The following is a 24,803-nucleotide window of genomic DNA, read 5'->3' as shown; positions in this document are numbered from 1 at the left end:
CACCTCCAACTCACAATGTCCTTGCATCCACTTGCTGGGTGCTAGCACTTCAGCTTTCCTCCAGGACACTCAGATGGCTCTCAGGTGCCAATGGTGGTGGCATCGTAGAAAGGATTGCACTGGTTTACTGCTGACATCATAACTAGATAAGACGAGTAGATATCCGGTAATGGGAGTGTGTCACCCAGTTAGGTTCAACAGCAGATGACACGCAAATGGTAACTTGAACCGGAGATTAGCAATCGTCAAAACAAATGGTCAAATTCATGGTGTCACCTGGAATTCAACTAGCAGGATTCAGTGGGGGTAACGGGGCAGTAACAAATCCAGGTGAACACTGGGATTTTAGGAAACAGTTGTTGAGTGTCAGGGCCATCAAGATGACACAAGCCAGATGGGCACTGCCAGAGTTCTAGGCTAGTATGAGAGAAGAAGGAATGCCTGCCTGTGTCTACTCAAGATCGCCTGAGTACAAAGGGAAAGGATGTGTTTGTGTGTGTAGTTGGTCATAGGAAGTTAGTTCTTGCAAGGCCCCCAGGAGGGCTCTCTTCAAAATAAGATCATGCTTACAGTGAAATCACCCTTATTTTAAAAAGAGCAGGGATGTTGGCACACATCTGTATTTATTTATTTTTATATGTATGGGTGCTTTGTCTTCACACAGACAAGTGCACCATGCACTTGCAGTGTTCTACAGAAGAGGGCATCTGATCCCCTAGAACCGGAGTTACAGACAGTTGTAAAGTATTCTGTGGTGACAGACAGTTGTAAAGTATTCTGTGGTGCTGGGAACCGAACCTAGGTTCTCTGCAAGAGCAGCAAGTGCTTGTCCCTCCAGTCTTGAAGTCTCTGTCTTATGGCAGCAGCCAACAGACTAGTGTTCTAAACTGCACATACAGTGCAGCATTCCACGAGGAATGGAGATAAATATTAAAAACTAGCAGTGAGAAAAAGTGACAGAATAGTAGCAGAGGTGTGGCTCTCAGTCTGTCAGCCTCCCCCACAGAACCTCCACCCCCTAGAACACTCCACAAACCCTGAACATTCCCCACACCCCAGAACACTTCCTTCACTCTGTGGCCACATTTACATTACACAGCTCTCACCCCGTACAGAGCTGACTGGACTAGGAAAGGTTGTTTGACTAATGCAGAGCCATACATAGCTTCTGTCTTCAAGTCTGGACTGAAGATCAAGCACTGTTTGTATCTACTTTGAGGAAGACTCGATTGAGTTTTTATGGTGGCATGTTATTATAGGAACAGGATGTTGACCGAAGGTCACTTTCTGAGCTGAGAAATGGGTAAAGTTGTAAATGAGAAAGTGCTTGGCAAAGTTCAGTGTGCAAATGCTCCTGATAGCTCCAGGGGTTGTCTGAGTTTCTTCACACACCTCTGTAAACATCTGGAAAAGCCAGCCCCTTGCCATTCTGTCACTTACACTAAAATGGAGAGTAAGATCCAAGCAGAACAATGACTTTGAAGATGATTATCCTATTTTGGAAAATAAAAAAGTGTCCTGTCAGTAGAAAAGCATTCGTAAAAGAGTTATGACAAAGGACATGGTTATCGCTCCTGTTCAAGATCCTATATCAGTCTGCGTAGTACAGAACATGTACAGCAGAAAGAAAGACACTTGTGAGGTACCAACAGCAGACGATGGAGGTGGAAACACAAAAGCACACAGACCGGTGTGGGTGATCTGTAAATACCCTGCATGGGAGGCTGACCAAGGCTCGCCTATGACAGCTAAGCACGCACCCCAAATCACCAGCACACCCTGACTTCAAACTTTTAGTTCACGTAATATGTAAAGCATTCTCGAATTTTCATATGTTGAACATAACTGTGCGATCAGTTTTTATCTGTCCAGATTTATTAACATCGAATAAAGAATCAATGCAATGAGTCTCCAGTTGCTCTGACGTGTTGCTCTTTTGAACACGGCTCTGGTTTGTATGTTTTCCCAGCCTTTCCCACTACCATGTTAGGTTGACTGTTATGCCTGATTTAGAAGAGGAAATTAAGGTTTAAGGTAATTAAGGATATTCCCAAGCTCACATACAAAGAAGCCAAACTTGGCTCTGACTGCCAAAGCGCTTTTAAGAGCTGCCTGTCTGACCTGGACAAAGTGATGTGTGTGTCTCCCAGCAAAGGTCTGAATCACTGAAAGTAAGTCATTAACGTACACATTGCTTTGCCAGTATTGAACTTAGACCCCACAAAACAAAACCAGTAAATACAAGAGACAATTCAAGGCATATACCTAAGAACAAGAATCAGAGGCAACCAGAAGCATGTCTTACAACCACAAACCACAAAGAAAAACACTGGAAAGGGTGGGTGACACGGGGGTCAGGGACAACTGAAGGGAGCTCCAACTGAAGTAGAAAAGGTAGATGTGAGGGGGGAATAGAAGCACTGAAAATCATTCCCAAGTTTGCAAGCCTAAAAAACTAGGGAGATAAAATAACCTAGAATATGGTTGCTTTTGTGTACAGTAAGAATATGAATTTGATATCCAGCATTCATGTAGCCAGGACCTATGTCATATATGAAGAGTAAAATTTTATTACATCCATTGCAGCATTTTTCCTTTCTTCCATCTCTCTTCCTCTTCCTCCCCGCCCTCCACCTGTGTATTTACACATGTGAATGGATATGCTGTTGTGAGTGTATGTGGGGACACGGGGAATGTCAAATATCTTCTATTGCTCACCTCCTTATTTTTTATTTTTAAAATCATATTTATTTGTTTGTTTATTTAGTGGTGTGTGTGTGTGTGTGTGTGTGTGTGTGTGTGTGTGTGTCCATGTGTCATAACGTATGTGTGGAGAATAGAGAAAAACCTGCAGGAGTCGATTTTTTTTCTTCTACCTTGTAGAACCTGGGAATACAACTCAGGTCCTGGGCATGCATAACAAATTCCCTTAATCACTGAGTTGGATTGTCATCTTAGATTTTATTTTTTTGAGACATGGTCTCTCAGTGAACCTAAAACTCACAGTTTCTTCTAGGGTGGTTGGCCAATGACTTACCAGGATCAATTTGTTTCTACACCCAATGTTGAGACGAGAGGCCAAGCCTAGATTTTCACATATGTACTAGGTGTTTGAACTCTGTTCTTGCCTGCACAGGAAACACTCTTATCCACTGACCCACTCCCCAGCCCAAACTTGTTTTTCCTGTGGTTGAAATTAGTGGAACGTGTGTTTGGGTGATTCCTTAAGGTAACTTACTGAAAAATAATATATTTAATTGTGGGAAGATTGTATAGATGTTTTTAAAATTTTTTCGAGACAGGGTTTCTCTGTGTGGCCCTGGCCCTTCTCTGTAGACCAGGCTGGCCTTGAACTCAGAGATTCACCTGCCTATGCCTCCCAAGTTCTGGGATCCAAGGTGTGTGATTTTTTAAAAAACTAATTCTGGTAAACATCTTCTCTTGCGACCTATTCTATAGGCCCAGAGAATAATAATTTGTTTTGGCTTTGTACTCAACAATGAATCTTCATCAAGATATCCCAGCCAGTAATCAGAGCTGGAGAGATGGCCCAGCGGTGAGGAGGGCTTACTGTTCTTCCAGAGGCCCTGAGTTTGGATGCTAGCACTCAGGTAGGGCAGTTCACAACTGCCTACCTATCACTCCGGCTCCAGGGACTCTGACACCCTCTTCTCGCCTCATGACACACATAAACACATGTATAAAAGTAAATAGTGGGGGAAAAAGAAACCAGTGACTCGATTGGAAAATTTCAGCTGGCATAGTCAAAACTTGTTTCATCTAGGCAACAATTACCTGAAGTTCAAACCAAGTTCTGAAATTCACATAATCATAAATGTGTATTTGCTTCTATGATTAATTTATGAAGTTATGCTCCAATACGAAAATTTTCTTATATTTTTCCTCAAAAAATAAAATGATCTGTCCCCTGGAGGGGGAGACCTGAGAGGAAGGACAGCAGGTTACCAAGAAGAGACTTGATACCCTATGAGCATATACAGGGGGAGGAGGTCCCCCTCAGGAACAGTCATAGGGGAGGGGAATAAGGGGAAATGGGAGGGAGGGAAGAATGGGAGGATACAAGGGATGGGATAACCATTGAGATGCAACAAGAATAAACTAATAAAAAAATTTTAAAAAGAAAAATAAATAAATAAATAATTTAAGCAAGTAAAAAAATAAATAAATAAAATGGTCAGATTCGTTTTTCTTCAAGTCCACTGGTTTATTTTAAAAGGAAATTCAGTCACCGCTACGCTTTAGGGTCTATATCTTATTCGACCTTATTCCATTTCCAATCAAACTGAACAAAACAATAAAGCCGACAAAGAACTACACTGAAAAAATGAGGGGGGGGGGAATGTTAAAGAACACTGGAGCCTAATATGAACTCATGACAGAACGTAAATCTCTCCACAAGCCTACAGGGCGCACCCTTCTGGTCTGAGTAGCTGGTTCGTTACGTGCAGTAACTAAGCATATTTCCTTGCTTACGTTTCAATCACACGCCTGTGCTTCACTTACATTTGCAACACACACCTCTACTGCATGAACGGGGCCCGCGAGAGGAAGCGATGGCCAGCAGGTAACGCACATCGCTGCTGGGTCTTACTTACAGCAACTGCCTCCAGGATTTGCTTCACGGCGTCAGCAGCGTCACGCTCACTGTAATATCCTTTCTCCACGATCCTAAAAGATATAAACACAAGATGCTTCTCAGACGCAGGCGATTAGTGGAGTGGATATTAAAGGACGTTAATCAGTCTCGGAGAAGACACATCTGAACAATCGCAGCAGAATTTCCCAACACCAAGGGAAAGAATCTATAAACAGCCATTCTAAAATCTTGGCTTTGCTAAGAAAATGGAAAACATACATTTTCTCTCAGCTTAGGATAGCCACTCTCCCTGAGGAGAGGCAAATTTCTCATTTTAACTTTAAACTGCGGAGTATTTTAAACATATGCCAGGTAGATTTTATACTACATGTATATACCCCACTTGCTAATTTATGGCTAATCTTTATCTTTGTCTGACTATTTACTTTCTCACCAGTTTTATTATTTTAAAGCAAATAGCAAATACTTAGATGACAGTAAATCTTTTAAAATCATAACATAAGCCGTATCATACCTGTAAATTACAGCAAATCTTTAACATTATCAAATATACCCCATTGCAATTTTCTAAGTTTGTGAACATGTTAAATTTTTGTTTATCAGAATTAGTTTTAAAATAAAATTTATGAAAATTGAGTAATTATTTTTCAGAAAGTAGCTTTCTTTTCTTTCTATTTCTTTTAAATGGTACAGCAAGAAGCTATAAATTCTCTAAGTAACTGATATTAGTAACGGAATTAAACATTTATAAAATTTTTAAAAACTGGGAGAGAGAGGAAAAGGAAATGCAGAACAGACTAGTTATAATAAAAATAAAAGAACATAAGAGAAGTCCTTTGATATTAGTTATTAAAATTCAGAAAGATACATTTAAATTTTAATTGAATTAGTTTAATCATTTTATTTTCCACCTACTCATAAAAATAGTAAAACACAAATTCACAGTCTTTTAAAGGGTGAATATAGAATATTCTAATATCCATGATCATTTTATCCTTTAGACACTTAAATTTTATTTTGCTTTTCCTAATTTTGTATGTTGATCATATTTGCTCCCAAATTCCTCCAAGTTTTTTTTTATTAATTATTTCTTGAAAACCATTTTATAGGTATTTCCTTATAATACTATATATTTCCTCCAACTCATACTAAGGTGGTTATGTCATAGACTTGTAAACACATACATAGATACAATGTTATGCCAGATTTGATATGATGGAGAGATTTATTAATTCTCTAAGAGGAGCAGAAGCATCTCTTCAGCAAGTACACACTGAGCAAAGACACAAAGTTCTGATGCCTCCCTACCTCACCTCTACCTTAGTCCACACCTCCCCTATCTCACCTCTACCTTAGACCACACCTCCCCTACCTCACCTCTACCTTAGTCCACACCTCCCCTACCTCACCTCTACCTTAGTCCACACCTCCCCTACCTCACCTCTACCTTAGTCCACGCCTCCCCTACCTCACCTCTACCTTAGTCCACGCCTCCCCTACCTCACCTCTACCTTAGTCCACACCTCCCCTACCTCACCTCTACCTTAGTCCACACCTCCTCTACCTCACCTCTACCTTAGTCCACACCTCCCTACCTCACCTCTACCTTAGTCCACACACTTTGTCTTGGCTTCTATAGCCTTCTTCTGATTTGTGTCTAGGATCCTTGTGCTAAGATGAATTTTATTCTCAGACAATTTTTCATCTTTGTCACAGGGTTATGTTTCCGGGCTTCAGACATTTCTTTATAAATATTTTATAAGTTGAGCTGACTGTTCAGACCACTTGAAACTAATTAAGGTCAATAGCAGGGAGCTCTTTATCACAAATGCAGGCTTGTAACAGGACTCTAATAATAAGTGAAGATATTAATGGCCAAGCAAAAGAAGACAAGAGTGATGGGTGGACACAGCTTCTGCAGGACTTGAATCGTTCTCAGAGCTTGGCAGCAAGCACTGCCCACAGGAGTCTATAGATAATTATTCACAGCATCATGACTAATCGTCAAATGAATGGATGTCAGAAAAATTTCAGGCTGAGGCCATCTGGTCGACCCCTTGGCAGATGTTCTTTATCACCAGGAGCAAAGGCACTGGACTGGGAAGTGATGCCCATCCTAGTTACCTTAGCCCTAGCCCTAGAAGGAGATCATATCAGCTCTTCCCGAAAAAAAAAAACCCAGTAAGCAGAAGGGTTATAAGTTCAAAACAACATAGTTTTAGATATGACTCTAATATTGTAATTTTTCTTTGAAACTTACTTTAAATAATATCAAGGTGACTCAAATTCAGGAAAACAAAACTTGCTTCATGAAGTGACACACATTCTGTTATACGAGTCGGCTGGCATCTTTTTAAAAATGGCAATGAAATCGAACGTGACTGGGAAGTCAAGGGTTTTCAGCTCTATACAAAATGCACAAGTGACTTTGATTTTGAGAAGTAATGAAAGTACTCAATCATTGTGAGGGCTATAGAGCTAAAAAATAATAATAGCAGGAGATAATGCTGTCCTTTTTGTCTCTATATTGAAGCATTTTTATGCTATGTAAAATAATTGGAAAGTCGGTAGATGCTTCTGGAACCTTAAGATCACTTTCAAAGGCACAAGCCATATGATTTTTTCTACATGACACAATTCCACAGTACACCATTGTTAGCCAGGCTGGGAGGTACAGAGCCTTCCAGACAAAATGTCTCCTGCCATTTTTATGACAATCAGCCCAGAGGCTACCCTGAGACCACAATTACTATAGGTTAAGGAGGGTGGGGAAGAGACACAGGGAGGCTTCCGTAGGCTCTTTGCTACACTATCCTGTGCCCCTAACAGCCGTTCCTTTTTATATACTGTGCTTCTTACTCCACTGCTTTGCTGTGCTGGTCTATAGTGACCTCTTCTCCCTAGCCGATCTATTTTCCTTCTTGTCATTTTCCTTTAATTGTAGGATAAAAAAAAATACAGGCTCTCTGAGGATCTGGTCTAATGCATGACTCTGGTGAATTTTCTTCTCTTGGAATAATTGTCACAAATTGAATCGAGCACATCTCCATCCCGGCAGTTAGCAGAGGCACTGTAGCCGAAGAGCTCACATCATGTCCTAAGGCCTCAGACTTCCTGGCACACAGATTAGCAGCCCTACTGCCTTGTAAGCCAATCATGGCTCTTTCTCAAATGACTTGGCTATTAGGTAACTGTAGGTTCATGCGAAACAGACATTGGACTGAGGAAAATGTGTAGCGAAGGATTCAATGTCAGAAGATAAAAGCCCCAAATAACATGAGTCTCAGGAATCAAATCTCAGTGAGTAACAGCATACCGCTGTGCTGCTACACACAAAATTCTATTAAAGTGAATACTTCTGTGTCCCTGTATAAATGTGTTTTTTTACTTTATAAGCTTCATTTACTGCTTTTTCACATTTCACTGATGGCATCTTCATTTGTATGCCTTTAAGAACCAGAGGGTATTAAACTCATATATTAAAAAAACAAAATGGAACAACTTCAAGGATACCACTAACATCTATTATATGGGAGCACTAGGGAGTGGACCAGGCTGTGGATCAATGTGGGTACTGGCAAGGGAGTTGCAGTACAGGAGAGAGAGAAGGGCAAATCAAATTGCAGGTCTGGGAATGGGCCCGAGGGATTTCTAGTCCAATTCTTTCATACTAGAGATGAAAAATCTGACCCAAAGACTCTATAAATTGCTGGAGAGTACACTGTTTACTCAACCATTTACTTGACAAATACATTGCCACGGCTTGCTTTCTGCCTTGCTCAGGATTTGAAATGGAGACTAAGAAGACGCGTTGCCTGCCCCACCTCCTGCGAGTGCACTGTGCTTCTGGGTGTCGCTCCACCCGGCAAGGTCCTTGCTTCCATGTTCAACCTGCTTATTTCCAGCTGTACATATAGGATTCCTCACTTTTTTTTCCAATGTGTTTATACTGTGCCCGTTTTTACTGGTGTTGGTATAATTTTCTTTGGAAGATGCTGACAGTATTATTAAAAATATCACAGTCTGGGTCACTTTTCTTTCCTTTTTCCTAAACTTTGAGTTCCTTGGGCATAGAGGAAATGTGTGACAGTTCAAGTGAGAGAAATAAAGCAGGGACGAAGCCAGCACGGCGGGGAGATGCAGGGTTGTAAGTGGACATGTTTGACATGTTTGAAAATATTTTTGTTTGAACTAAAAATGTTGAGTACCTTTTGGGCTTCCCTGGTTACATTCTTATTTCAAAACGAGGAAAGGGATGGACTAATGCCAGGCAGGAAGGGTCCTTTGCTATAGAAAAGGAAGTGTTAAGGCAGCAAAGGGCAGAAGTGGTTGAAAAAAAAAACTGGGCAACAATACGTATTTGAGAATTGCTACGAGAAAGAGGCAGGAGAAAGGAGGAGACATTGGTGCTGATGAACTTAGTGGTTAGCCAGTTCTCAAAGGTGGGGGCCTAGGGGGGGGTTAGGACTTAGAACTGAGGGAAGAGTGCTGAGTTCATCTTCCAACGCCCTGCCTACCACGAATTTTGCTTTTCATCTACTCTGATAACTTGGTCGCCGGTGTGGCTCACCTAAAGGGAATGTAAGACGTTTAAGGGAAAAGTGGACCTTGAGAGGCTGAGAAAGGGAAAGGACTCCGGAAAGGAGACATAAGAAAAAGGAGACACATAACTGAAAAGGCAGATGAGAGCCCATAGAAACAGATGACGTCACTGACCCAAGTCTACAAATGAGCAGATTTCGCTTCATTGGGCACTCAGTTTTCCATTGGTCCTTTCGTTCTGACCCCTGTCTGTTCACTTTTGTACATCACCATTTCTTTCTCTAAGTGCTCTTCTCTATCAGATATTGCTAAGGGAGAAATGCCATGTCTCCAACAACATCGGGAAAGAACTGTCTGAACTGCTTATAATCCACTCTGACCCCTTTCCTTGCCCCAACAAGCCTCTGTACTGCTGGGTCAGGAAACATCTGGCCCTCCTGGAAGTCCTACATCATGGAAATCACACTACAAAGTCTTCCATGTTTGCTTTCCTCATTCAGCAGAGTATCCAGGATACATCTGTGTTTTAGAGAGTTTCTAGTGTGTCTGGACGATAACTGGTTGTACATTTTGCTTGTTGAGTCAACAGCTGATGACATCTGTATTACTTCTCTTCTTTTAACAGGCCACGCTTTTAGGAGCATCCAGGCATCCACCAGGACCAGCATGCTGTACTGCCCTCAAGGAGGAACAAAGGGAAACCTGCTAATCTTGTTAGTGCCCATGACTTTTTCTGTGCTGTGAAAACAAAAAACTTCCTTCTTTCTCTAACCAAGGAGGCTCAGAATGTTACCAGGATCCAGAAATATCAAAAAGCTAATTTATAAGTAAGGTAGAATTGAATCTGACAGACTGGCAATTACTTCAACTTTATTCTTTCCCCAAATTGTCTAATCTCCAACGTTTAAGGATTTTCTGCAACATTTGCCATTCTTTCTGCCCTCTAAGAAAGAGGTACTTTTCTTATCTAACAAATCTCTTAGAGTCCTGACATCACCCCGAAGCCCCAGGGCTTTCTCTGGAATATTCTTCTGAACATCAACCCTTCTCCCAAGGATCTCACCTGCTTCACGTAGATTCCTTTCCATTAGAAAACTAGCACATTCCCTGAGCTTCCTCTGAAAAGGATGAACAAGTCTGTTATCCAATATGCCACATTTCAACTATCTCATCTCCAACCTTTCCTTTATATCCAAATTCCTACAAAACGCATACTATATATTTGCTCTGAATTGGAGTATATATTTGCTTCACATATAGCCACAAAACTGCATAAAGAGATTTTTTTGAAAAATCTATATCTAAAACAAGAATAAACATATTAAGCCCACATTAACCTAATATTCTATAGGACAATGTGATAGTAACAAATGCCAACTTGATAGTCTAGAAGCCCCTGAGAGACAGACCTTTGGCCGTGTTTGTGTGGGATTATCTTTTTTTTTTTTTTTTAACGGATTTAATTCACTTTATTTTTCTTGTATAAAAACCCCTATGTGGTAGCCACAGATGGAGCCTGGGTCCTCTGAACAGAGACTCTCATGTGGGTTTTTCACAAGATGATAAGTGAATTTTTGATAAAGAGACTTGGTCAACACTGTTGCTTGGAGGAGCAAATGAGACCATTCTAAGAAGAGTCCTTGCAGACTGCCTTGAGGATGGCCAGGATCCCAGGGGGCATAAAACATGGCTCTCACGGTTACTGATTATCCTTTATGGAGATCAGCTAGAGTAGGCTTCACTTCAGAGGATTATATTAACAACTACTTTTAGCACAACAACTGTCATTAGTGCAGACTTTTCCTGAATTTGGTTGACTCTGTTATCAACCAAGATATCAACCTGAGGAATGGGGGCAACAATTAGTCCTTCTTTCCGGAGTCTTTGGTAGTGACAGTTGCATGAAACTTCAGTTAGTCTCAACTATATTAGTTAAAAATCCCAGAACTGACACAATAGATGGATATACTAGCCATGATCAGATGACTGATAGCAACTCTCAGGCTGAATGCGTGCTTCCTAAATACAGTTACCCTTTTCCTTGTCTATAGACACTTTGTGATTTACTAAAAGAACATTTTAAGTTGTACAAAGTACACAGAAAAACAAATTTTAAGCCAGAGACATAAAATTCAAGCATGAGTTTCTAACACACTAATATTTTCTTTAGCTCATGTTCCTGGGGTCAGGGGAGGAGGCTCCACAAAACTTGAAGGGTGGACGGGCTAGAAATAGCTTTATACAAGATCAGCCCATATGCCTTGGAGTCTCCACAAGTAAAACCAACAGTGGTTCTTTCTCTTGGCTATGATGTGAGACTGAACTTCTTAAGAAAGATTGTAAAATACCACCCGAAAAAATGGGGGCCTCTGAAAAACAGGCTAGCTTACAAATTCAAGGCCATCTATCTTAGTAATTCTGGTCAGATGGCTCAGCCATTAAAGGTTAGGCTCACAACCAAAAATATCTTTACTAACTCAAATGTTCCATATCTACACAGCAAAGCAACTCCTTTTCATCCCACTTTCCTGCTAGAGGTTGCCTTTTTATAAGAGGAAAAACACATTAGTATCGGTAAAAGAATTTTTGAGCCACACAGGAATGCCTGTGTTCAGCAATGGTGGTTAGGCAGGCTCCCAGCAAGAAAATGAAAACACCACTAAACAAGATAAACCTAGCCAACTGCCTGTGGCTGGAAAGAAACAGACCCAGGAGGAGAACCTTTTACTGCCATTTTCCAAAACCAATATAATTGTGTGTGTGTGTGTGTGTGTGTGTGTGTGTGTGTGTGTGTGTGTGTGTGTGTGTGTGATTTTTCGAGACAGGGTTTCTCTGTGTAGCTTTGGCAGTCCTGGACTCATGTTGTAGACCAGGCTGGCCTCGAACTCACAGAGATCCACCCACCTCTGCCTCCACAAGTGCTGGGATTATAGCCGCTCCTGGCTCCAATGTACTTTCTAAATATACTCTAAACACTGACCCTTACACATACAGATAAGTAGAGTTCTTATGCCCACATCAATGAGGCAGATGGTGATGGTTACAGAGATCCATAGCTAGTCAAAATGGAGAGAATCAGTGACCCCAAGAGATACATGTACAAAAGAGGGGTGACAGGGCTGTAAGAGCCAGAGGAACAGGAATATGGTTGCCCAGAAATGACCTGGATAACGACAACACCAGTTGATATGCCGATGGGGTTAAGGGAAATCTCATAGGATCTCACCCAAAGATAAAGAACTACAGGCTGAGCGATGGAGAAACAGATTTATCCAACGATGAGCCCTCTGCTAGGTTATCCGATCTCAAGTGGTCAGCCTTCAAACATGTCCACAGAGCAAAGGGACTTCACCGTGTACGTGAGCCAGTAATGTGAGCAAAGTCCACAAGAGAACACTAAATGAACTCAGGGGTGTGTGTGTGTGTGTGTGTGTGTGTGTGTGTGTGTATAATAAAGAAGATGTCATGAGTTTGAAAGGGAGTCAGTCTGTGAAACATGGGAGAGGGGAGAAGCAGGGGTGGGGGATGACAGAGAGTTCTGGTAGAAAGATGGAAGGATGAAAACCATGTGAAAAGAATACTCATGCATGAAATGCCAAAAAAAATTAATTAATTTAAAGCATTTAAAATTCTGTTTGAAGAAACAAGAGGGCAACACAGAAGTAAAGACTTCATTCAAAAGCCAAGGTGTCAGAAGGAAGCTACGCCAGCAATACCAGCCTGCCCTCAGGTGCCTTTGTTCCTCCACTGAGGCATTTTCTGGTGTTGAAGAAGCAGCTGACAGGCTGAGGAGCTGCCCAGAGCTGAGGGACAGAATTCCTCACACGAGGGATGTCAAGGAAGAGAGGCCCTGCTAAATCACATGGTGGAAAGTGTAGACTTTCAAGACCTTCTGGATCTCGGGCATAAACAGAGGGGCTTTCAGGAGGCCGCCCTTTAATCCCCCCTCGCCCCTGCACATACACACACTGTGCCTGTTCGTATTAAACTGTTTTGGTTTTATGTTAAAAGTAAAGAAAATCTGCTGTCTTCGAAGAGTCAACATCAAAGCTTGGTGTTCTGGACTCTGTGCACAGGGTTTGTTGGCACTGGTGACTGAAGCCTCCTATAAAAGATGAGCCAGGACAACGACATTTACAAGGAACTCAGGAGGAATAAAACAAAATTGGGAGGGGGAGCACTTTCAAGTTCAGTTAGAAGCCCAAGGATACTTCTGGATTGGCTGTGAGGTGAAACACAATCATTTCCTGAGAGACAAAAATTGAAAACGTATCTGAAAGCTGTAGGGTTTGTTCAGTTAGAAAGTTTAATGAAAGGCAGGTTAGGGTTCTAAGAGCTGTGATAAGATTGGTAAGAATTGTACTCTGGGGGCTTTCTTTTTTCCTGTGATGTTAGAAGTATGCAAAATTTTTTATATAAAATATATGGATATATATATATAGATGTATATAACTTTTCTAAGACAGAAAAAGCATTGATTTTTATTTCAAAACCCTAAATCATTTATCCTGTGTGGGTTTTTATTTAAAGTCAACACGATTTGGATTTACTTCAATTTGAGCAGATTCTATCTGGATTTGACTGTTTAATTTTTTCATAAGCATCATAAATCAGATTTTTAGTAATAAAATACAGCCACCTTGACGCTAATGGATTGTCCCTGCATCAATTGCTCTCAGTTCGTTTGTTAGGTCCTATCAGGGCCATCACTAGATGAGGAATAAATTCTCATCACCGCAGCTCAATAAATTAGAACCTGACCTAAATGCACAAAAAGAAAAAAATTAAGATTTTTTTTAACTCTCAAGAAAAAGAGCTAATAGATTGGTTAATCATGCAGAATTTATTTCAACTTGACAAAATTTAAGGGTAAATGTGAGTTAGGCAGCATAATGCAGACGCCCAGTCATGCCGTCCATGCTAATAATGTGACCAATTTCAGGGGAAAGTCTATCTTTTAAAGTCATGAGAGCTTGCACCTCAGTGAATGCTTTCTTGGCTCTATGTCAGTCTTCTATGAAATGGAAATACCTCATTTATTTCTACAAATTAAGTTTATCAAAGCATTTTGGTTCTTACTTTTTTTTCCCCTGGAGCTGAAACAAATTTCATCCCAAATTCTCTCATGGAAGCTTTATAAGAAGGGAAGAAGAGGCTCCTGGTTACAGTTAATTCAAGTGATGAGGGGTGAGAGGCAAATCCTAAGCACCACTGGGGAGGGACAGCTTCCACGTGGGAGTCTTATCTGCAACTACTTATAATGAAAGAACCTGAGATTTCTATCTAATAGGCCATAATTAGCACAGAAACATGCAAGGTCTCCCTGGGAAGCTCTCATGACTCCACAGCCAGTAGAATCTTACTATAAATATATTACTATACCTAGACAAAGGCTATAATGATTTAAAAAAAAACATTCATCTAAGGTGGTGTTCAAAGGAGTCATTATGCATGAATACCAGTAATGCCTCCAGAATTGTTGCCTAAGCACGTGAGAACAGGGCGACTCTAGAAGACGCAGTCCATCCTTGTAGTGCCGTCGGCGTACTTAAGATTTCTGAGCACAGAACAGCTGTGACATCCTTCCAAAGCTTGAGGAAGTTGAGTACCTTAGTCTAGATTAGCTTGCCTTGGAGTGGTAGACGCAGGCTTCAGAGCTGGGACAGCAAACAACTGCCACCAGAGGTTACTCGTGCATGCCCACGCCCTTGTTGTCTAGTCTCAAAATAGTAAAAAGAAAGTCTCTCAGTTTCTAGGTCTACTTGCTTGTCTTGGTTTATCTGGGCTGCCGTAGCCGTATAACATAGATACTATCCAAAAATCATTGTTTTTCGTCGTTCTGGAAGTTAGGTAGGGCCTGACCAGGACAGCAGCAGATTGTTTCTGACGCCTGCCTTGATCACAGACAGAGCACTTTCTTTCCCCGCTGCCTTTCCCAGAGAGAGGGCTCAGGGCTCACTTCCGGCTTCTCTTATAAGGCCACTCTAGCTCCACTCACACAGGCTCCGTGATAATCTATCTACCTTACAGAGGTGCCACCTCTATTCTGCCATCTTGGGAGTGAAGGTTTCAATATGTGCTTCTGAGAGCAGCACAAACATTCCAGCCTGCTGTGGGTGTCGGGAAGTAGTGCTCCTCTTTCAAGAATGAAAGCCCATCACCTTTAGCTACCTTTCTTCTCAGAGTCCATTCCTTGTTACAGTTGATCATTCGTTCAGGAAGCGCCCGTGGGGCTTTTGGAGGACCCGGGCACTCGGTGCTCTCATTTCCCCGTATCCAGTTACCTCTCACACCATTCTTGCAAGACCCTTCCAGCAGCCTCTCACCATTTCTAAGATGGAATTACTGCCTGAGGAACCCCCAGGGCCATCCACCACCCTCCTGAGAAGGCAGGGAGGAGATGCAACTATGGAAGGCTAAAGCTGGCTTGACCCACAGTTCTCCCAGATTCCGGGGCACCCTCTCCTCTCCCATTCTCAGACATCCTCTTTGAGAGATAAGCTGCGAGCAAACCCCTCCAAGGGGCAACAATGGGCCAAAGCAAGCCATGCTTTTCTCTGCAACATGGGACTTTTTACATAGACCCCTATACTGAAGAGAACAGGTTAAACGGTAGTCGTTTGAAATATACTGACTTTTATGTGATATGGATTATAACAGAGAACACAATTTAAGTGTTTTCTCATAAAAATGATTTCATAAATACTACTATTTAGTTAAAATATAATGTGATTTTATAAAATTCTACTTTCTTGAGCATAGATGCTTATGACGGTAAAAAGACAGTGTTTTTCTTTTTTAGCTACTTATTTCTCTAACCAGTTACTACCTCCCTCTCTTCAACATTCTCCTCAGAATTTAGTTTAAGAAAGTGAGCCAATTCACATAATCCTTCTACAGGGAGAAACCTTGAGAAATCTTCCTTTCTGTTATGTTTTGGTAAAACAGAACAAACATCTTTGCTATTCTGCCCTCGAGTTCCAACTCACCTGTCAAACAGCTCTCCTCCCGTGACCAGCTCAAGGACCAGGCTGATTTCTGCGGGGGTTTCAAATATTTCCTTAAGTTTTATCTGGGGGAAAGATGTACATTGAGAAAGAACATCAGCAATTGCTTGTTCCATCTACCTTGAAAATGTCTACAATTATGAACAAAACAAGTCTGTGATAGCGACGGCTGGGTCAAATCACCGGAAGTCCCTCGTTCTGGCATTAGGCAGAGAGAGCTGTCCTCTCTTTTTCAGTTGTTGATTTTGTCGTGTGCCTCAGGTATCTTATTTTTCAAAAATCCCATTAAATTCTGTCATTTTATTTTTCATTTTGAAATAACAACCTTAAAAACACTTGCTGAATTTGACTCAACTGTTGCAATCTTCCTTCTTTCTTTCTTCTCTCTAGAATCAAAGACAAGACCCTGACTTTACAAAACTCTTGGAAAGCATCATGGTTGCTAGGGATGAGCAATGCTTTCTCTTGAAAATAATCGATATGGAATTAGGGCATGTGGTAGGACAGGCTACTGAGTAAAGTCTGTGTGGAAAAGCATGCTTCATCCATTAAAGAGTCACTTGTTTGTGACGGGGTCTTGAAAAGAGTGGTGGTAGAGAGCTGACTGACTGACCACACCAGGGTTTTTATCACATTCAGGTAATCTAACCAAGCACAGACATTGCTCCAGACATCAGAGTATCTAGAGGCCAGTGCTGATCTATGTCTGAGGGATGAGCCACAACGGCTTCCTTACAAGGACATGACAGTGGTAACAGAGCATGACATGGCGGAGAACTGCTTACGCCGAGCATCCACCGCACTTCACTGCAGACGGAACTCTGCTTTAGATCTGAGAAGCAAGGTGCCTGGTACCACACTGTGGATGATCATGGTCTAAGCCACTTACGACAACCTTGCTCTCTGATCAACAAGCCCACATGTAGTTGAGGAACATTTTTCGCTTTGGCCACCAAAGTTTCAAGAGAACTCTACGGCAGCAGCTCCTGAGAATCTTTTCTCATCTAACTCTGCTGACGGGGGCCCTTCCAATTTCTACCTTGAATATCAACCTGGGGATTTAGGAAAATGTGAAGCTGTCACTATGGGACCATGATGACAAAGCACAGGGTGAGAAGTCAATATACCAAGGATGGGGAAAACGGCAGGCACAGGCATGTGTGGTCCTGGGTAGCAACCAGAGATTACGGAACCAGTGCGACAGTCCATCTTCTTATTTACTATAAGAAAAACATTTGTGGGTGTGTGGCTAAGCACACCTTTAATGCACACATGAAGTTGTGTGCATTGTGCTTTGAGCACTGCAGGTCAGACACAAATACATTTTTGAGTTTTTTTAAAATTAAGTAGATGGTTTAATTTATAAAGTCAAGTTGCTGCTGTGAAAATGATTTTGTTCTTTTTCACCTCATTGATTCCAAAAAGCTTTTCGTTAGGCATTTTTTTTTCCCTCAGAGGTGTTGTCTAAACGCAGACTACATCAGCACTCCTGGAAGCCACTTATTTCTCCCATTCACGTACAGCGTTTATTTGCATCTGTGCATTATTTCTGAAGCACATATCTCCGAAAGGCAGTAATGACTTTAGAAAGCAATGCCTTTTGCTTCGCAGGCCTTTTCAGCAATGACATATTAAAAAGATAGGCAAACAAAAGAGGGAGAAATCCAGTGTTTCACTAGAGCAAAACAAAATTCTCCATTTTTCTCTTTTTATGAATAAAAAAGAGGCATGGTGCATATCGTTAAACCATCTATTCTGAAACTTATTGAATGTGGTGAGTTAAGGCCTTGAGCTTGTTCACGCTGCCTCAGTGAGAGGAAGAAGCCCATTCTTCCCCATCAACACAGAGAACAATGGTCTCATTCTACACCTTTGGAAATGATTTGAAACAGAAAGATAAAAGTCACTTACGATGTTCGGGTGTGAGAGGCGCAGAAGAACTCCTATCTCAGTTCTTACAATCTTCTTGTCCACCTGGAAAGTAAAAAGAGAAATAAACAGAAAAGGACTCTAGCTTAGAAAAGTGTTGACTATACTGGAGATGAGAAACAGCATTAGCCAGCTGAGCAGATAAAATGATCGGAAAGGTGCGAGGTCTCTGTCTCTGTGTCTGTCTGTCTCTCCTCCCTCCCTCTCTCTTATACACACACACACACACACACACACACACACACACACACACACACAGAGTCTTATTATGTAGATATGTAGACCATGGTGATCTGTAACTCTTGGTCCCCCAGCATCGGCCTCCATGGTGCTGGTGCTAAAGGTGTGTGTCTTCACACCTGATGTTGAGGTCTTTTCTAATCTTCTCCCTCTCTTTATTTTTAGCTGGGTGGCCCACCTCTCTGCTTCAGAGACAAAGTAGATCCAGTAACCAATAGAGCACACAGTTTACAAGATGTTTTGCATGGCACCTGTCAAAAATCATCATAACCTCCATTACCACAAACATACAAATTCATCCTAACCTGTCCTTACACTTCTTACTGTCACTGACAGGGGTCTCATCCAACCTCATAGAACTGTCCGTCACTTCACCCACCTTCTTCACATGGATGTGGTGCGTAAGTCAGCCTAACTCACATTTACTGTCCTGTGGAAAGGTGACAGCAACAAGGACTTCTGCCAGAAACAAGTCACCCCATAATGTCCTCTCCAGAAATTGTGCTCAACTAATCAAGAAAATGTATTCCCTTTATATTTGAAATTAAGAGAGTAAAAAAGAGTATATGCCACTGTTATCTAAGTCAGATTTTTATATTGTGTGTCAGCATAGGAAAAAATCGCTGAGATAAAACCACTGGTGGCATCATCTAGCCCCTGAATTGCTATATGTGAATCCATTTATTCTTTGAACCTTAGAATAATATGAGCCACTAAATTTTCCTTCTTCTTGCAATCTAGAGTTAGTTTCTATTAGTATCAATAAGACACTCTCACAGGTTCATCACTTGACATTTTGGAGACAATGTCGATTGAATGTCGCATCTGCAAAAAAAGAGATGCTCCCCATCTGTATGCTCAGGAATGACCCTTAGTTACAACAAATTAAAGACAGGGCTCTCTAAATGCCACCTGTATACAGAACACTTGAAGTGTAGCCTGTGGCACACATTGGTAAACCCTGGCCTGGGGAAGCAGAGACAAATGGATCTTTCACACTCTAGACCAGCCAGCCTAGGCTCCTTGGTAGGTTCCAGGCCAATAAAAGACTCCTTTTAATTAGGTGAGTGTCACCTGAGGCAAGGCACCCTAAATTGCCCTCTTACTGCTATACATTCATAAACACATGCACCTGCACACACATCTGTACACTGCTACTACACACACACACACACACACACACACATCATCATCATCATTATCATCACCATCATCATCATCAGTGTAGCACTGATCTTGTGCTCATGCTACCATTTCTGTCATCTGAGATCTGAGCTGTCTCAGAATCCAGGAGAGTACACGTCTTTATATGTGAGTGTGAAGAGATTTGGGCTCCATTCACAGCGAAACTGTGAGCAAATCCAAGAGACTACTTTCAATCAGGAATGGCCTCTACCATCTAAGTTATTACTTAGAGGAGGGAAGAGTGGGCTTGAGGAGAAATACAATTTCATGTCAATGTGGTTAGCACATCATGACTCAAGACAAAGAACTATGTTTATTTGACATAGTTTTTCCTCAATGAGAATATTAATAGTAAGTTCTTTAAAAATAAAGAATATTAAGGATAATTTTACAAATTTATATGCTATTTTCCTTGGTTGCAACATTTATACTTTTTCCTGGTAAAAATAATTTTGTCATGCTCTATAGGTTTTTGATTAAAGAAGTAAGTCAGATGAGATCCAAGACGGCGGCGAGCAGTGTGGACCGCGTTTGGAGGCTCCAGTGAACAGTTCAGGGAATTGCACAGATTTCTGAGCCAGGAACACCGAGGTCCGAACATCACGGCAGCGGGAGTGCTCCACGGTTCGGAGGGACCAGGGTGCGGAAGACCTGCATGCCCCTGCACACGGGAGGAGCATGGATTTTCTCTGATCGGAGCGGCAGTGGCAGAGGCAGCAGCACCAGCAGCACCAGCGGCGCTGGCTGAGGTTTGCAGCTCATAGCCTTCCGGTGGAGGTGATTGGTGTGGTGGCTGGTGGGAGTTGCTGCGGGAGAGGGGACTCGGGGCAGGATTTGGGTCGCGTGGAGCCTTTGGACCCAGACTGGACTCAGCAGACAGTTCGGCCCCAGAGTCCCGGGTACTGGCCCAGCCCAGCAAGCAATTCTGCCCGAGGCACTAACTCAGCTTCGGTCACAGCTCCCCTGCTGTGGCGCAGGCTTAGTGGAGCATGCAGCTCCGCACTAGGCAGCACCTCAGCTCAGCGGCAGCTCCCCTGCGGTGATACAGTCTGGGCAGAGCACTTGGTTCCACCACTGGAGGTAACTCAGAGCAGCCGCAGTTCTCCTGCTGTGGCGCAGGCTTGGTGGAGTGCTCAGTTCCATCCTAGGCACCACCTCAGCTCAGCGGCAGCTCCCCTGCGGTGACAGAGTCTGGGCAGAGCACTTGGTTCCACCACTGGAGGTAACTCAGAGCAGCCGCAGTTCTCCTGCTGTGGCGCAGGCTGGACAGAGCGCTCGGTTCCACCAGCTCTAAGATCTGGTTGGACACTGTGCAGTTTGAATCCAGAATTCCTGGCTGAGACTGGTGGACAGTTCAGGCCCTGAATCAATAACTGACCACAGCACGCAATTTGGGCCAAAAGGCCCTAGCGGAGCTTGGTGTGTAGTCCCAGCCTAAAAATTCTGGCTGGACCCTGTGTGCATTTTGGGCCCAGAATTCCTAGCTGAGCACGGCAGACGGTTCAGACCCTGAGAATCTAGCTGAATTCAGCCCGTGGTTCGGGCCCAGCGTTCCTGGCTGGACTTGGCAGGGAACACAGAAGGCTGTGGATACCTTGTTCTTACCCAACACTCATTCAGAGACCCAGAACAATTGCAGGATCCACAGCACAGGGGGGCTGAAGATCACTGGCTGTGAGAGACCAGAACAACAGGGCTAACCTCCTAACATCCACACCAGTGAAGCTTTGAGCTCCCAGCCTAGGGAAATCGTGAGAAAACAAGTGAATCTATCATCAGACTCCCTCCATCCAACTCTGGAAGCTACCCAACAAAAACAAAGAAGGCAAGATGTCTAAAGGACAGCGAAAAAGCATACGCAAAAAACCCCAAAACAACATGGCGTCTCCAGTTTCCAGCTATCCCAAAGAAAACAACCCAGAGAACTCAAATACAACGGAAATACAAGAAAATGACCTCAATTCCTTAGTAATGAGGATGATAATGGAGGAAACAAATAAAATTTGTAATCAAATGCAGGAAGACGCAGACAAACAGGTGAGAGACATAAAAGAAGCACATAAAGTGGAACTGGAAAAATTGCAGGAAAATGCAAACAACCAGATGAAAGAAATAAATAAAACGGTTCAAGCTCTGAAGACCTATAAAGAGGCAATGGAAGAAACTTGGGAATATACAAGAAATCAGATGAAAGAAATCAAAAAATCAGTTCAAGATCTGAAAATGAAAATGGATTCAATGATAAACACACAGACAGAAGAAAAACGAGAACGTGAGACCTCAGAGAAGAAGGCGAGCAACACAGGGGTGAGCTTTTCTAACAGAATCCAAGAGATGGAAGAACGAATCTCAGGTCTAGAAGATACAATCACAGATATTGAATCAACCATTAAAGAAAATGCCAAATCTGGGAAACTCCTGACACAAAACATCCAAGAGATTAAGGACACCATGAAAAGAAGAAATTTGAGGATAATAGGCATTGAAGAAAGAGAAGACATCAGACTCCAGGGCCCAGAAACTATTCTCAACAAAATCATAGAAGAAAATTTCCCCAATCTAAAGAAAGAAATGCCTATAAACATACAAGAGGCCTACAGAACACCAAATAGAATTGACCAGAAAAGAAAAACTGCCCGCCACATAATAATCAAAACACAAAACATGCAGAACAAAGAAAAAATATTAAAAGCTGCAAGGGAAAAGGGCCAAATAACATTTAATGGTAAACCTATCAGAATTACACCCGACTTCTCAGCAGAGACCATAAAAGCCAGAAGGGCCTGGACAGAGATCCTGCAAACCCTAAGAGACAACAGATGCCAGGCCAGACTACTTTATCCAGCAAAACTATCAATAACCATTGATGGAGAAAACAAAATATTCCAGGACAAAAACAAATTCAAACAGTACCTATCCACAAATCCAGCTTTACAGAAGGTACTAGAAGGAAAACTCCATCCCAAAGGGTCAAGCTACAACCAAAACTACCCAGGAAATAGATAACTATCCCATGGCAAAAACACAACTACACAAATGCTCGACTGGAAACAACATCAAAATTAAGACTCTTAACAGTCACTGGTCATTAATATCTCTCAACATCAATGGCCTCAATTCTCCAATAAAAAGACACAGACTAACTGAATGGGTACATAAACAAGATCCATCATTCTTCTGCATTCAAGAAACACATCTCACCCATAATGAAAGGCATTACCTCAGGGTAAAAGGTTGGAAAAAAATATTCCAAGCAAATGGTCACAAGAAGCAAGCAGGCGTAGCCATTTTAGTATCGAAAAAATGGACTTTCAACCAAAATTAATCAAAAGGGATGAGGAAGGACACTTCATACTCATCAAAGGTAAAGTCAACCAAGATGACATCACAATTCTGAACATCTATGCTCCCAATACAAGGGCACCCACATTTGTAAAAGATCTCCTAAAAAAGCTTAAACCTCACATCGATCCCCACACAATAATAGTGGGAGACTTCAACACCCCACTCTCACTGAAGGATAAGTCATTGAAACAGAAACTAAGCCGAGAAATAACATCATTAACCAATGCCATGGGTCAAATGGATCTAACAGATATCTATAGAACCTTTCACCCAAACAAGAAAGAATACACCTTCTTCTCTGCACCCCATGGAACCTTCTCCAAAATTGATCACATCGTAGGTCACAAAGCAAGCCTCAACAGATACAAGAGGATTGAAATAATACCTTGTATCCTATCGGATCACCATGCTCTTAGGCGGCAATTCAACAACAACAGAAATAACAAAAAGCCTACACGTACGTGGAAACTAAACAACTCTCTGTTAAATGACACCTGGGTCAGGGAAGAAATGAAGAAAGAAATCAAAGAGTTTCTGAAATTCAATGAAAATGAAGAAACAACACACCCAAATTTGTGGGATACATTGAAAGCAGTGCTAAGAGGAAAATTCATAGCACTAAGTGCCTTTCAAAAGAAATTGGAAACATCGCACATAAGCATCTTAACAACACAACTGGAAGCCCTAGAAAAAAAAAGAAGCAGAAACACCCAAGAGGAGTAGACGCCTGGAAATAATCAAACTCAGGGCTGAAATTAACAAATTAGAAACTAAGAAAACAGTCCAAAGAATCAACAAAACCAAAAGCTGGTTCTTTGAGAAAATCAACAAGATAGACAGACCATTAGCCAAACTAACTAAAAGGCAGAGAGACAGTATTGAAATCAACAAAATCAGAAATGAAAAGGGAGACATAACAACAGACACTGAAGAAATTCAAAGAATCATAAGATCCTACTTTGAAGGCATATACGCCACAAAATTTGAAAATCTAAAGGAAATGGACGATTTTCTTGATCAATTTCACTTGCCAAAGTTGAATGAAGAACAGATAAACAAGCTAAATAGTCCCATTTCCCCTACAGAAATAGAAGAAATCATCGATGGTCTCCCAACCAAAAAAAGCCCAGGGCCAGATGGTTTCAGTGCAGAATTCTACCAGACCTTCAAGGGCGAGCTAATACCAATACTCTTCAAGCTACTCCAAAAGATAGAAATGGATGGAAAATTACCAAATTCATTCTATGAGGCCATAGTCTCATTGATACCTAAACCTCACAAAGACTCAACAAAGAAAGAGAATTTCAGACCAATTTCTCTTATGAACATAGATGCAAAAATACTAAATAAAATACTTGCAAAACGAATACAGGAACACATCAAAGATATCATTCATCATGACCAAGTAGGCTTCATTCCAGGCATGCAGGGATGGTTTAATATACAGAAATCCATCAATGTAATCCACCATATAAACAAACTGAAAATAAAAAACCACATGATCATCTCCTTGGATGCAGAGAAAGCATTTGATAAAATTCACACCCATTCATGTTTAAAGTTTTAGAGAGATCGGGGATACAAGGCACTTTCCTCAACATATTAAAGGCTATATACAGCAAGCCAATAACCAAAATCAAATTAAATGGTGAGATACTCAAAGAAATTCCTCTAAAATCGGGAACAAGGCAAGGCTGCCCACTCTCTCCATATCTCTTCAATATAGTACTCGAAGTTCTAGCCAGAGCAATAAGACAACAAAAGGAGATCAAGGGTATCCAAATGGGAATGGAGGAAGTCAAATTATCCCTATTTGCAGATGATATGATAGTGTACATAAGTGACCCTCAAAATTCCACCAGAGAACCCCTAAAGCTGATAAACACCTTCAGCAAATTGGCTGGATACAAAATTAACTCAAAAAAGTCTGTAGCCTT

The 24,803-nt window shown here is 41.7% G+C and overlaps 1 protein-coding gene across 1 annotated transcript in view; it reads right to left on the bottom strand.

The window, feature by feature from the left end:
• Positions 1-24,803, bottom strand: part of Camk4 (calcium/calmodulin dependent protein kinase IV) — a 222,539-nt gene that overhangs the window by 49,190 nt on the left and 148,546 nt on the right. Inside the window, exons 3-5 of the mRNA XM_051163507.1 lie at positions 18,079-18,141; positions 16,150-16,232; positions 4,617-4,689 (exon numbers count right to left, since the gene is read on the bottom strand). Of these exons, the coding sequence (XP_051019464.1) occupies positions 4,617-4,689; positions 16,150-16,232; positions 18,079-18,141 (219 nt within the window). The remainder of the gene's footprint in view (positions 1-4,616; positions 4,690-16,149; positions 16,233-18,078; positions 18,142-24,803) is intronic.

This window comes from Acomys russatus, chromosome 20 (assembly GCF_903995435.1).
Source record: "Acomys russatus chromosome 20, mAcoRus1.1, whole genome shotgun sequence".
NCBI classification, from domain to species: domain Eukaryota; kingdom Metazoa; phylum Chordata; class Mammalia; order Rodentia; family Muridae; genus Acomys; species Acomys russatus.
This window is presented reverse-complemented; position numbering and strand designations above follow the sequence as displayed.